Raw genomic sequence first — 14,012 nt, 5'->3', positions numbered from 1 at the left:
TCTTTGATTTGAAAATACCTCCCTCTTTCTTAATCTTTTGCGATATCATTATAATTCAGTTATGACGATATTTGACCATATGAAAAATGAAAATTCATGATAATAAAATTTCTATGCATAATTCACCCTGGTGAAAATGGCTATGACAAAACCCATCATTTTCTTTTAACACAGGAAAACCAATTTAATCAATTTTACCATGTTTTACAGTCGTTTAAACAATATCAAATTTTATATATGATAAAATGTTATTTTCATTATAAAAAAAATTATCTTTGAACATGTTCAACAACACAAGTGATTCGTTAATTTATTGTGTGCAAATTTTTTAATTAGCGTATGATAATTATGATTTAAAAATTTGAATCTAGAAGACATATTTAGTTGGTTATCCTAATATTATTAAATTAAAAATAAAGAAAGTTGATAAAGCTGACTTAAAAGTTATCGGTCAATAGCTTGGCAAACGTTTGATGTTATGTCATAAAATTTTCAATAATTACTGCGACTAATTCATGTTAGCTTTTTTTAAATAACAATATTAATAAAAATTATAGGAATTTTTTTATTCTGTATAATATAAAGTTAACTGAATATTGGATTAATAATAATAAATAAATCAACAAAATTATTCTTGTTTAATTATCAAAATTTATGCATGCATAAGTAAATACACAAATTTAAAAAAAAAGATTTATATTTGCTTTATATATATTTAATAAAAACATGATAAAATGTATCAAGTTTTTTGAATAATAAAATTAAATAACGTGATAAATTTTCGTTTACAAAACTTGGTCAAATTTACCATGTTTTATCGTAAAATTTACATAAAGAGGTGCTTCCAGATTAGGATAAACATAATATATACTGTTTTGAATATAAATAACAAATATAAAAGTTGCTTCCGATTACAAATATTATTAGTATTTTAATTGTTTGAAACAATATATATGTATAGTAGTTGATTACAAAAGATTTATTTATTTATTCATTTTGTTTACTTAAATATTAACCAGGTAATAATTACCTCCCACAATGAGTCAGGTAATTATCTCTGATGTCCTTGATAGAAATATTTTTCTTTTTCTTTTTTTTCGCCTTAAGGCGAATTTTCTCCGACTTTTCTCCTCAACTGACAACGATCATTGATTGAAAAAATAAAAAAGTGGCTAGTAGAGATTTTAATGTGTTAAAATTTATTCATTAATAATAATAAATTATAAAAATACTAGCGGAAAGCAGTAGCACTCTTATTCTTGAATGCAAAGTGCTTTCAGTCATGTCTCTAAAATTTTCGAACACTTTGCATTACGATTACTGCGCAGTTATATTTCTCCACAGCTTAAACTATGCAATTGTAGTTTAATTGTAGGGTAGTTTCAGTAAAAAAAAAAAATGATTAAAATATATTTTGAGCATACATCGGCATGATATTAATAAAAAAAAATACAAAAATATCATCTTGCCACTTTACAGCAACGTTAAGTCTGTCCATCTATATTATGTACTCCATTACATCGTGTGAAAAAGTCTTCAAAATAAAATTAACAAGAATGTTTTGCACACTAGCATATTCTCGTCTATGTCGCATTAGACAGCGCTGGCGAAAAATAGGCAAGTATTATCGTCAATGAATTGGACGATGTAAGAACCCGTGGAAGCATATATATATCACCTCCCACAACTCTTCTCTTTTATCGCAGCCCCTCTCTCACTAAGTTACAGTAGAGGGGACTATCGTAATTATTTTCGATAGAAAGCTTCAATTTCTTGAGTTACATTACTCATATGTAAACTCAACTAAACTTTTTTTCTACTGCTATGCATAATGTATATAATTTTAATAATCGATATACAATATATCGATCGGAAAAGCAAAAATTTATCTACTAGCAATTTATTTCTTAGTAGCAAAGGACTTTGATGGACATGCTTCTACACACTGATCCTAGTGAAAATATTTATCTGACTTTCTCTGCATTTTTTTTTTTTTTTTTTCGAAAATTAGCTTCTCCAAAATAACTTGAAAAAAATGCGGAAATATATTTTCCCAATTGTGGAGTAGAGATTATTATCACAATTAAATATCACATTATTAAATTGTCTGGGACATATGAAGTGGCGTTAGCATAAGTTCAAATGCTGCATTTTTCCAATTTGCTCCTCGCAAATTAGCATCACGTAAATCAGATCCTGATAAATCACAAGACTAAAAATAAAAAAACATTAAAATTATTATTCGAAATGAAGGTTATTTTGGACATTGTGAATATGCATAATAGACAGTGTCATACTTCCAAATCTGCACCAGCAAGATCAGCTGATCTTAAATCACAATTTGTAAGAACTGCATTTTTTAAAGTTGCAACACGTAGATTAACTGCAGCCATACTGCTTCCCTCGAGATTGGCACCTTTTAAATTGACACTTTCCATGTTGGCCGACAGTCCACTACGATCCTCAAAATTGCATGAATGTAAATTTGCAGATTCAAGATTTGCACAAGACATTTTAACACTAACTAATTGGGCATTTTCAAGATTGGCAAATGACAGATCAGCACGTTCAAAACAACAGCGTGATAAATTTGCACCTGATAAATTACATCCACGTAAATTTGCATACTGTAAAATTAAAGACATCATTAAAATCAACATCAGCTATTTATAATTTCATATTTATTTTACCTTAAAATTTATATTTCGTAAATCAAGACGAGACAAATCAGCACCAGCAAAATTAACTCCTTGAAATCGAAGCTCTGAAGTAACTGGTGTTGACATAATTGATGACAAAACATCACGACGTGTTAGAGCATCAGATTCTTTTTGTTGCTTGCTCTCTGACAACACTGTCTCCTCAAGAATACTAACAATACTTTCGATTCCATAGAACCTTGCTTCCTCAAGAACTCCTACAATTAAATAAAAACTTAAACAATAAAAAGTTGTTTTTTATTTTTCTATATAAAATTAATATACCTGCAGGATTTATGTTTGAATCCATAATTAATTCACCATGACGAAGATAATCCAAGATTGGCTCAAAGTACGTAGGATTTCTGTCAATCAAAAAAGCACCTGTGCTATCTTGTTGACTTGGTGGTATTCTAAACTCTGTCTCTTCTCCAGGCATGATCAACAATGAGGGTGAACGTGAACGTTCAGTAAACATTCTAAAATTAATGTTAAAGACAACATTATCAACTGGATAATAAATCTTTTATGCTTTTTCTTAAGTTTGCTTGTTAAAAATAACTGTTCACCACTTACCTAGCTAGCATACTCATTGGATCTTTTTGTGTTAATGTAGTTTTTGTTGTTGTAAATAATTTTCCACCTACATTGAGAGTAATCCATTCATTAGTTCTACTTAATTTTTTATCTTTTGATAAAAAACTTTCGCCGTCAGTCACATATAATACGTCATCATCTCTTTAAATAAAAAAATAATTATAAATGTACAAATATATAATTAAATTTAATAATACATAGTGTAATTTTTTTATTAACCTTATGAGTTTAACATCATCAATTTCTCCTCCATGTTGGGTAAATATTCTTTTGGCTTTAAAGTCAAATTTTTTACTAGCAGCTCCTAAAAGTTCAGAGATACAGTGTGTCACCATAACGACCTTAAAAATATAAAGAAAAAGAAAAAAAAATAACATTTCTTCAAGAAATATAAGCAGACTAATTATCAAAATAATTTTTGTTAAAGATAATAACAAATGTCATACCTTGCCATTGACATCAGTGCCATTTTCAAAGAGTATAACTCTTTTCATTACTATTTTATTATATCTGCTTTTAATTACTAATAAGGAATATCTCTCATCAATTTTTAAATTAGTTGTTTGATTATAAAATCATAGTTATGCAGTGACAGCAGTGTTGTGACAGCTGTGTCTATTATTTATCCCCACCATATTGATTTTAAATTATTCAAGCCTTGTTTACACGGTGAACTCGATGAGATTCACATTTTAATCATAAAATTATGACTAAAAATTTAATTATAAAATAACACAAATATATTTATTTATCTATTCTAATTATTAGAAAATTTCTTCTAATTTTTTTTGTATATATTTATGCATGCACTTGAAGTAAAATAACTTTCACTTTTTATTTTGGAAAATAAACCGTCAGTATCAGTGAGAACTGTCAAAATATAATTAACCGGAAATTTACATGTTTACAGTGGAAACTCTGATGTTGACTGATGTTGACTCATATATTTATATTTATTTTTTTTTTTTATGTAAAAAAAATTACAAGTGCGCAGTCCATGTCTCCATTGTGAATTGTCTCTTGACAAGTCTCCATCCAACTATCTGAGTCATTAAAATCGTACAGTCATACACTGATAAATTGAACAAAAAAATAATCCAAGTAAACGTGTCAAATTTTTTTCTACATCATCAAATTCTTGGCTATCATTATTATTAATATTATAAAAAAATAAATCAAGAACAATGGGTGCTGCATGTTCAGCAGCTCAGGTAAAAAAAAAATGATTTATTATTTATAAAAAATTAATCAATACAATTTAAAATAATAATTTATCAACAACATGATATTAATTAATAATTATTTATTTATTTTAGCTTGCTTGCGTTTGTGGCAGTAGTGCGTGTAGTTTATGTTGTTCTCAATGTCCATCATGTCGCAACAGCACCAGTGCAAGAATCATGTATGCACTTATATTGATGCTGGGTATGATTGCATCATGTATTTTCCTTTCATCTGGTCTTGAAAATCTACTTCACAAGGTAATCATCAAAAAATATAATATACTTTTAATTGATAAACTAATTATTATTATTAATTTTTTAGCTACCATTTTGTGCAAACAGTTCAAGTCTCATACCTTCTTATACATTTGATTGTAAAGATGCAATTGGTTACATGGCTGTTTATCGTGTTTGTTTTGCAATGGTTGTGTTCTTTGTCTTGATGTCATTGATCATGATCAATGTCAAAAGCTCCAAGGATCATCGTGCACCAATACAAAATGGGTAATTTTTTATTTTTATCAAAAACAAAAATTAAAATACAAAATTAAATTAAACAAAATAATTATTACAGTTTTTGGGCAATTAAATTTTTGCTTGTTATTGGAATTGCAATTGGAGCATTTTTCATAGAGGCTAATTGGTTTGGACCAGTCTGGATGAGATTTGGAATGATTGGAGGATTGCTTTATATTTTTATTCAATTAATATTGATTGTTGATTTTGCACATTCATGGGCTGAATCATGGGTTGATCATTATGAAGAAAATGAATCAAGAGCTTGGTATTGTGCATTACTTGGATCTACATTGGTCAATTATGTATTGGCTATTGTTGGAGCTGTTTTGATGTACACTGAATATGCTCGTGTAAGTATAATTATCATAGAAATAATTATAAATTGTAAAACTTGTTTAAATTTTGTGTATTATTTTTTAACAGAATGATTGTGGTACTCATAAATTTCTCATTTGGTTCAATGTTATTCTTTGCATTGCCATAAGTGTTGTATCAATACTGCCAAAAGTACAAGAAGTTCAACCACGAAGTGGTCTTCTTCAAGCTTCTGTTGTATCATTGTATGTCATGTACTTGACATGGAGTGGTATCTCAAACAATCCAGGTAATAAAAGCAACATCAACAATATTATTTTTTTGTTTGTGTTAAGAAAAATTAGATGATAAAATTGCTTATTGGGTTTTAGATAAACACTGCAACACATCATCAGCAGTTAATAATCCAAACCAAGCTAAATTTGATGGTGAGACTATAACTGGTCTAGCAATTTGGATTGGTTGTGTACTTTACAGTTCACTACGTACTGCCTCAAACTCATCAAGAATAACAGGAACTGAAAAGGTTCTAGTCAAGGACAATGGTGCCAGTAAGTATTTATAAATTTATGTTACTGTTTTTGCTTTTTTTTTTTTTCTTTTTTGGAAACTGATTGATGAATATTTGATACAGTTCGCTCGGGTGATCCGTGTCTCATCAACAATGAAGGTACGCACATTCGTTTATTGTGATGATTTTTTTTTCATTTATTTTTTATTTTAAAAACAGATAAAAATATTATTAATTTTTCTTCTTGTAGAATTTATCAATTTTTTTCAAATTTTTTTACTAAACGCAGTAGATATTTGTGCCTGCCTTTTAGAAGAGTAAGAAGGTTGTAAATAAATTATAAATCGCTATAGATTTTCTATCAAATGTTTTGGCATTTTAATGCAGTATGATTCTCAATTTGCGATATAATTTTAACTGTACAACCTTCTTGAACAAATTTAATTATTAAAAATTTGATTGTTTTATGTGGATCGTAAAATTTTAACAGATTATGTTTCAGTAGAAGGAAGAAATGGTGATGATGAAGAAGGTGGTGGCAAAGTATGGGACAATGAAGAGGATGAAGTTGCTTATAATTGGAGTTTCTTCCATGTAATGTTTGCACTTGCAACATTGTATGTCATGATGACACTCACCAATTGGTATGAGTAAGTATCACCAGCTTCTCAATTTATAAACATCATAATAATCTACAATAAAAGCTAAAATATTAATTTATTTATTTAATTTATTTTTCATCAATAGACCACAAAGTGAGCCTCATCATTCATCAGCAGCTTCCATGTGGGTTAAAATTGCATCTTCATGGTTTTGTCTTGGACTCTATACTTGGTCCTTGATTGCACCAGCTGTTTTGTCAGACCGAGACTTTTCGTAAGCATTTTATTAAGGTGTTTCAAACTAGGCGTATCATGAATTAATTATCATGATAATTTTTGCAGTAAATTCATTAAATAAAATTATATAATTTTTATTTTTTTCTTTTTCTCAACAAAAAATAATATAAATTCGCTTACAAATACAAGTAGCCCAAAAACATTTAATAAAAAATTAAATATTAAATAAACACTGTAAACAAAAAAAAAAAAAATCAATTTCTTCGTAAAAATTTCTCTAGACAAAAAGATATAGCTTAACAATAAGTATCTTAGTAAAAGAAAATTTGAGCAATTTTTCTTTTTTTTAATTATAAGTCTATAATTATAACATTCTACTAGAAAAAAAAACAAAAAAAAATGAACAAATTTTCGTGAATTGTTTAGCTGATAAGAAATTTGCTTCCTGATTTTCTATAGATAGTTCGGTTGTTATTTGTAACCGGAACGACGTCGTGCATTTCGTTGTTATTAATATTATTATTATTATTTTTTGGACTTTATTAAAACACATCACGATGTCACAAACTCACGGTTTATACTCTAATTAAACTTATTTTTTTTTTCCATTTGTTTTTTGTGATTCACATAATTTCTATTGAAAACACCTTAATGTTACTTATTATTTTTTAAGACGTATTACTCAATATTTTCTAATCTTGCATTTTAAATAGTAAAACTATTTAGATATTATTATAACATACAAAAAAATTGTAATACTAAATTATGATAATATTACATATTCATAATTTTGCTTGTACATATAATGTTATTAATTATTTTTAAATATATTAATCGAAATCAGTAAACAAAACATTATTTCTATTTCACAATACAACTAATTAAATTTATTTATTTAATCAATTTTTGTTGTTTCACGTTTTTTAAATAAATGATTTTTAATATTTTGGAATGGTGTGTCAAAGAGCAATGTCAGAATAACTGATGTTCCAATGATCCATGAAAATTCATGGAAATCAAACTGAAGAAAAAAAAAACAAGTAATTAGATTTAATAGCTTTTTTGATTGATTAATTATTTAGTTAATTAGTTTACCATCATTTTGAAGAAATCAAAGTATTCAGCAGATCTTGTTTTTCCAACATTATAAAAAAATACTGGAAATTGAGTTAAATAAATTGCATAACTCAGTCGAGTGCTGATTAGAAAACCTTTCCATGATAAAAAACGACTGAACCAACCTGTTTAAAAAATTTATTTAGCTAAGAAAAAAAAGGGTTTTATTTTGAGGGGAATTTCTATATTTTTACCATGAGTATTGCCAGTTTGTGAAAGAAACACAACCCATGCAAAAAGTGCACACCAACCAATTGGAGCAAATGCGTTATAAGTTGCAGCATGAGTTGGATCATAAACATAATTTATTGATCCCATTCCAGCTGGTGCCACGAATGCTGTCAGTGTCATGAGGGTTGTTAAAATCCAGCCGAGTTTGACAACTGTCTAAATAAAAAATTAAACAAATAAACTCTTGAAAATTGGTCATCTAGAAATTTTGTCAATAATACTTTAATTGTTTTTAAATAAAATTTTTAATTTACCTTATTTATTTTGTAATCAATAGGTAATTTTCTCAAAGTAAAACCAATAAAAATACCAATAATGTATACAGTCAATCTGTGCGAAGGCAGGATATACGAAAGATTTGCAGTATCAAATAACTGTCTGATCCTGAAAAAATAAAAATAATTAGTTATGGAAAAATCTGGAGATAATTTAATGAAAAATTATTGAAAAAAAATCTCTTACGATGTTCCAAAGTAGACGTAATTGTTGAGATGTTTGTAGTACGTGATAAAATATCTCAATGCTGTTGAAAATATAGCAATTATGATGAGAACAAAAGTGCCAAGTTTGGGCCAGTTGTAAAGTGCAATAACCATCAATGGTGAGAAAGCAAATAATTGTGTGTCAATACCAAGATGATGAGTATGTGTCAAACACTTGAAATAAATAAAAAATATTAACAAGATAAAAAAAATGTTTATGATAATAATATTTATCTAAATTTTGTCTGGCAAAACTTGATATTTCTTCAAACAAAAACAATAAATTTAAATAAAATTCAATTACCATATTTTCGAAACCATAATAATTATGAATAAATAAAAAACTTCTCCACCATGTTTTTTTACAAATATCAGCATGATGAGTTACAACAAGATTCCATTGTGGACCTGAGCCAACATTTGGCATAATAAATGTACAAAATAATATGAGACCAGCTAGAGTTGGCAAAAGTCTATGAAATAAAATTTTTTTTAAATTAAAATAATTTAATAATTTTAAATAATATTACAAATAAATTAATAAATTAATTTTACCTGAATAAACGTGATAAATATTCTTTTTTTATATTAATAGAATTATTTTTTTTAAGACTACCAACAAATGAATATGATGTTAAAAGTCCAGAAAGCATGATGAAGGGATCAGTATAGAGACTTGCAGCTCTCCCAATAACTGTCCAAGATTGTCCCAAGTACTATTTTTATTTTTATAAATAATTATCATTAAAATTTACAGTATAATTTTTTTAAACATAAATTAATAAAATTGGATGGAAAATTAATGGGGGAATCATAATATTAGTCATTTAAAGACAAGAAAAAAAAAAGACTTGTTTAACGAAATTGTACTGTAATAATTGTTTTAGAAATTTAATAATTATTTACCTCACTCATACCCGTTCTATTAACATAGGGATTAAAAAATAATGCCATGCTTTTGTGTGCAATAATTAGCATAAAAGCATTTATTGCCCTGACTCCATGAAGTGTTGGAATATCACCATCAATTCTCTTCATTGATACGAGTTTTTTAAAATTTCTTTTGATCGAAAATGCTAGTAAAATTTCACTGATATTAGCATTATTGTGATCACAAATACCAGCTATGATTGTCAATATTACCATTCCAATGAAAAATAATCTAAAAAAAAAATTATAATTTAATTTTTCATTTAGTTTTATTAATTACTATTATTATTTTTTTATTATTGAGATTATAAATGTTTTATCTACCCGACAATTAGGGTCTCAGGTGGATATTTATTGTATCTTTGAACTTGACACATTTCTTGATCAACTTTAACACTGACATTGAGACTAGTTGATGAAACAAATTTATCAATTGTCGCCCTGAGTGATGTCTCAACATCCGTTGTTGTACATGCTGATGGTACACACAGGGCAAATTGTATTGAGCCAAAACGTGGTACCCGGTGGCCTGGCTGATACAAATTTTATTCATAAAAACAGAAAAAAAAATAAAAAAAAAAAAGAAAAACAATTCAATTTCAAAATTTTATATCAAGTATTAAATTTATTTTTTATTTATTTTTAAAATACTCAGAGTTTATTGCGATTAACAACAAAAAACTTTTCAATATAAGAATTTTATTTTTTATTTATTTCTATTACTTTGTCCTCTAGCATATTTTATTTCAATAAATGAAATTAAATATCTGCACGAATCACTGAACATGCGTTTACTATATTACTATATTTTTTTAAATAAATTTAAATATTAAAATTTGAAAAATAAAAATGAATCATAAAAGCGTATTTGATCCGTTGAAAAAATAATATATAAATTGATTATTTTACTTGAATATTTTAATAACTTACGTCAGTAAGATTACTGCGAAATGCATAATGTGAATGTGCAAGTCGATGAATATATTTCAAATCATCTCTGCTTTGATCAATGATTTCCAATTGTAAATATGCAAGACAATATTTGCCACGAATTCCATGAGTACCCTGGAGTCCTAGGCACTCATCGAAGTCACCAAATTGATTAACATTGCCATTTAATAAACCAGATGGTATTTTACCAGTTGCATCAAACACTAAAATTAATTTTAAATATATGTATCAAATAATTAAAGTATCAATGTATACATAATGCCAGGCAGAAAAGCGTAAGTGCTGAAAACATCTAATTAAATTAACTTTATGTTTATCTATTTATAAACTTTGAAAAAAAATTTTAATGACAAAAGAATGCAGGTAAAATAAAGCTCATTCATGAGAGCTTTATTTTTCTTTCATTTTTTTTTTTCATAAAGCATTTTTTGCTTGCTTGAAAAAAAAAAATACAAACGTCTTTTTGACTTGGAAAAAATGATTTTTTTAATAAACAGCAATTACACCTTCCTGATTTTAAAGAAATAATTTTAAAATTATAAATTATTATTTACTTTTTAAAGCCCAAAGTGTCATTTTCTTCAATTCTCGATGATAAATATTTGACTGTTTTCTACATATTTTACTAACTTTTCCAGCAGCTGGATTGAAAATTGGTACAACATTAAAAAACTGATCACTCTCTTGATTGACAAAATTATCAAATTTTTCTGTAAACAAATTAGACATATTAAGTATATTTTAGTAATTTTTTTTTTTCATTTCGAAAGTTTTTCAATGTCGTGTAGTGTATTGTTATTTGCAAATCATTGCGTTGATTTCGATTTCAAAATTCTTAATTGAATGCTCTTGCAACAACGAACGTGATTTGGCTACAAATTAAACTAACAAAGAAAGATACAAATAAAAAATGGAAAAAAAAAGAATCAATTTAACTTATGTGTGTTTGGAACAATAAAAAAAAATTTATATATATTGTATTTGAAAGTTTGGTGGAAATAACGGAAGAAACACTATGACCCGAATATTTTTGTTCATTAAATTTTGATATTTAAAAAAAAAAACAAATTCCACATATTTTCCAGGCTAAAATTTCTCAGTAAATATTATATTTCATTTGATTTTTAATTTATAAATTATAAATAAATATTATGAAATACTGTTATCAAGATTAAATTACTTTCATCTATTAAATTTAAAAAAAAAAAAAATTTATAAACCAATAAATTTGATGACAAAATTTGAAAGTAAAAAAAAAAAAAAGAAATGAGTCATTAAAATTTTCATTGATATTTTTTTTTACTATAATGATGTATTAAATATTCAATTATTGAATAAAAAATTTTTATAAGAAATGTATATTTGTTTTGAGAATTAAATAGCTGAATGACAAATTTATATAAATCGTTTATAAAAAATACAAAGTGTATTGTGATTATGGTGCTGGCTATGTCCTTGCAGTAGCTTGTATATATTATTTGTTTGTAATGTGAGATATTGCAATAGAAAAAATATCTTCCTGACTTTTTCGTTTGAATTTTTTTTTCTACCATCTATGTGACATATACACCTTAGATTATAATCGAAACTGCTAAGCAAACTTTCTTCTAAAATGTCATGCATTCTAATTGATTTTTTTTTTATTGTTTAAAAAAAAAATATTATTTGTTTTATTGATTTTTTATTAACTTGTATGAATATTGTGAAAAAGAAAAATAATTAAAAAATATTTTAACTATTATATAACGACATTTGTTTCGATTGAAATTTGAATTTAATTTTTTTTCTATTTCTAACGTGGAAATCAATTTATTATCATTTAAAAAATAATTTTTTTTACCAATTTTTTATTAATTTACTTGAATGTTGTAATAATTAATAATTTTAGCTATTTAAAAATAATTTTTCGTTTAAATTTAAATTTGTATTAATTTTTTTTTCTTTGTTTTAAAACAAACAAATTATAAAAATATTTTTAAAACGATAAAAATTATTTTTATTGTTTATTTTTTTGTTTATCAATGACCATAATTATTAGTTATTATTTATTGTCAATAAAAGAAGAAGTGTTAAGTTAGTATTAATTACCATAATGATCATTTATTTGTTCATTATTAAACGATGAAGTTTTAAATTTATTATAATTTTTTTCAATAGTATAATTATTCATCGAAGAATCAACAAATGTTAAATTATTTTTTGTCTCATTTTTTTTATCAACAATTACACTTATTATTTCCTCATCTTGAAGTGATCTTAGTCCATTGTTTAATTGTAAATTAACATTTTTAACAGAACCAACTGATAACACAATTGAACACAAAAAGAATAGCTTTAAATAAAAAATCATATTTAATTTTTTTTTTTTACAATTTTAAATGATAATTTTATATGAAAAATTAAATAATTTAATAACGACACTATTTTTTTATTATATTCGAATGAACGCACAAGCTGGAATGATTATTTAAAATAGAAATGAAGTTAAAGAAATAAATGTATAAATGTTTCGACAGTAATTCTCCCACCTTGTCATCAAAATCAAACGTAAAATGATTTAAAATATATATAAACAAATAAATAAATAAACCCATCAAGATGAAGAATAACTTATGGCTTGCATCAACCTTGGATGCACAAGAACAAAAAAAAACAAATTGTTAATTTATCATTTGAACATTTAATTAAGCACCACAATACCTTGAAAGTCTACTGATACTTTCATCAACTATGAATGATTTATTTATCATCAAATTGTAAAAAAACAATGATTAATTATTTAACTGAACTAAGATAATTATCTGATGACAAAAAAAATTTCAATTGTTGTTATTTTAGCTATTTATCATGAATTCAAAAATAACTTAAATGACCTTGTTCAATTTTTTAGCCTGAAGTTACTCATTTTTTTTTTCTGTCCATCAGAAAATATAAAAAAAAAAAATCATCACTCGCTCAACAAGGATGAGAATATTTTACCAATGATGTTTTTGAACTTTAGAATATTCTTTTTTTTATATTTTTTATTATTTAAAATCATTAATTTTTACGTTTTTTCATTTTATAAATCTGCTGGTTTTTTTTCTTTGATTGATTAGTTAGATAATTAAAATATATTTATATTTAGATATTGAATAATACTTATTCAACAAAGTAGATATAATTAAAATTTAAAAAATAAACTTGTTTAAATGTTACAATGACCTAATGTAGAAATTTTTTATGACAAACTTGAGGTCATTTATTTGACATTTATGTCTGCAGCTTGTCAATAATAATTTTTTTTTTTTATTATCATCCTAGTTACATTCATAATTTTTTTTTAATAACAATTTTTATTATTTCTTTCGAAAAAAATTATTTTTTATGCATTTTATTTTATATTAATATATTTATTATATTTTTTAAAGGATAATTAGAGTCCAGCCCGCTTAATTCATGTATAAAAATATTAAAGCTTTTATAGCAAAAAAAAAAAAAAAACAATTATATTAATTTTCTTTCTTAATAAATTATTTATAGATTATTAAAATTAATAATATTTAAATTTGATATGTTTCAGTGTTTTTAAATTACCAAGGCCAATGAATTTCGACTCA

The 14,012-nt window shown here is 25.4% G+C and overlaps 3 protein-coding genes across 8 annotated transcripts; 1 reads left to right on the top strand and 2 right to left on the bottom strand.

Annotated features, from left to right (window-relative positions):
- Positions 1-699: 699 nt before the first annotated feature.
- Positions 700-4,057, bottom strand: LOC122857789 (BTB/POZ domain-containing protein KCTD9). The gene is made up of 7 exons (XM_044160166.1): positions 3,743-4,057; positions 3,516-3,637; positions 3,276-3,437; positions 2,985-3,178; positions 2,691-2,917; positions 2,298-2,627; positions 700-2,212 (listed from the first exon to the last, which is right to left on the bottom strand). The coding sequence occupies exons 1-7, from the start codon at positions 3,788-3,790 to the stop codon at positions 2,099-2,101; spliced, it is 1,197 nt and encodes a 398-aa protein (XP_044016101.1). The 5' UTR covers positions 3,791-4,057; the 3' UTR covers positions 700-2,098.
- A 135-nt stretch (positions 4,058-4,192) lies between these two features.
- LOC122857784 (serine incorporator 1) lies at positions 4,193-7,551 on the top strand. Of its 6 annotated transcripts, none has more exons than XM_044160159.1 (9): positions 4,201-4,507; positions 4,613-4,777; positions 4,842-5,023; positions 5,094-5,388; positions 5,462-5,642; positions 5,725-5,904; positions 5,988-6,023; positions 6,370-6,514; positions 6,612-7,551. In XM_044160159.1, the coding sequence occupies exons 1-9, from the start codon at positions 4,481-4,483 to the stop codon at positions 6,742-6,744; spliced, it is 1,344 nt and encodes a 447-aa protein (XP_044016094.1). In that variant the 5' UTR covers positions 4,201-4,480; the 3' UTR covers positions 6,745-7,551. The 6 variants fall into 6 exon arrangements, with proteins under 6 accessions (XP_044016096.1, XP_044016094.1, XP_044016093.1 ...); XM_044160158.1 differs by having other exon boundaries at positions 6,367-6,514; XM_044160157.1 differs by having other exon boundaries at positions 6,355-6,514.
- LOC122856470 (O-acyltransferase like protein) lies at positions 7,016-12,763 on the bottom strand. The gene is made up of 12 exons (XM_044158142.1): positions 12,502-12,763; positions 10,968-11,123; positions 10,393-10,616; positions 9,787-9,995; positions 9,439-9,694; positions 9,088-9,248; positions 8,837-9,005; positions 8,513-8,706; positions 8,305-8,434; positions 8,014-8,206; positions 7,799-7,944; positions 7,016-7,724 (listed from the first exon to the last, which is right to left on the bottom strand). The coding sequence occupies exons 1-12, from the start codon at positions 12,761-12,763 to the stop codon at positions 7,599-7,601; spliced, it is 2,226 nt and encodes a 741-aa protein (XP_044014077.1). The 3' UTR covers positions 7,016-7,598.
- Between the last annotated feature and the right edge of the window lie 1,249 nt (positions 12,764-14,012).

Source organism: Aphidius gifuensis, linkage group LG5 (genome assembly GCF_014905175.1).
Source record: "Aphidius gifuensis isolate YNYX2018 linkage group LG5, ASM1490517v1, whole genome shotgun sequence".
NCBI classification, from domain to species: Eukaryota; Metazoa; Arthropoda; class Insecta; order Hymenoptera; family Braconidae; genus Aphidius; species Aphidius gifuensis.
The sequence above is the reverse complement of the archived record's forward strand: the minus strand, read 5'-3'. Positions and strand labels throughout refer to the sequence as shown.

Coding starts and splice junctions, on each gene's coding strand:
- LOC122857789 (XM_044160166.1), bottom strand. CDS start 3,790: ATGAAAAGAGTTATACTCTTTGAAAATGGCACTGATGTCAATGGCAAG. Junction 2,918..2,984: donor TTCAAACATAAATCCTGCAG/GTATATTAATTT, acceptor ATTTAATTGTAG/GAGTTCTTGAGGAAGCAAGG. Junction 2,628..2,690: donor TACGAAATATAAATTTTAAG/GTAAAATAAATA, acceptor TTAATTTTACAG/TATGCAAATTTACGTGGATG.
- LOC122857784 (XM_044160157.1), top strand. CDS start 4,481: ATGGGTGCTGCATGTTCAGCAGCTCAG. Junction 5,389..5,461: donor TGTACACTGAATATGCTCGT/GTAAGTATAATT, acceptor ATTTTTTAACAG/AATGATTGTGGTACTCATAA. Junction 6,024..6,354: donor GTGTCTCATCAACAATGAAG/GTACGCACATTC, acceptor AAATTTTAACAG/ATTATGTTTCAGTAGAAGGA.
- LOC122856470 (XM_044158142.1), bottom strand. CDS start 12,763: ATGATTTTTTATTTAAAGCTATTCTTTTTGTGTTCAATTGTGTTATCA. Junction 9,249..9,438: donor ATAGAACGGGTATGAGTGAG/GTAAATAATTAT, acceptor AAATAAAAATAG/TACTTGGGACAATCTTGGAC. Junction 7,945..8,013: donor ACAAACTGGCAATACTCATG/GTAAAAATATAG, acceptor TTTTTTAAACAG/GTTGGTTCAGTCGTTTTTTA.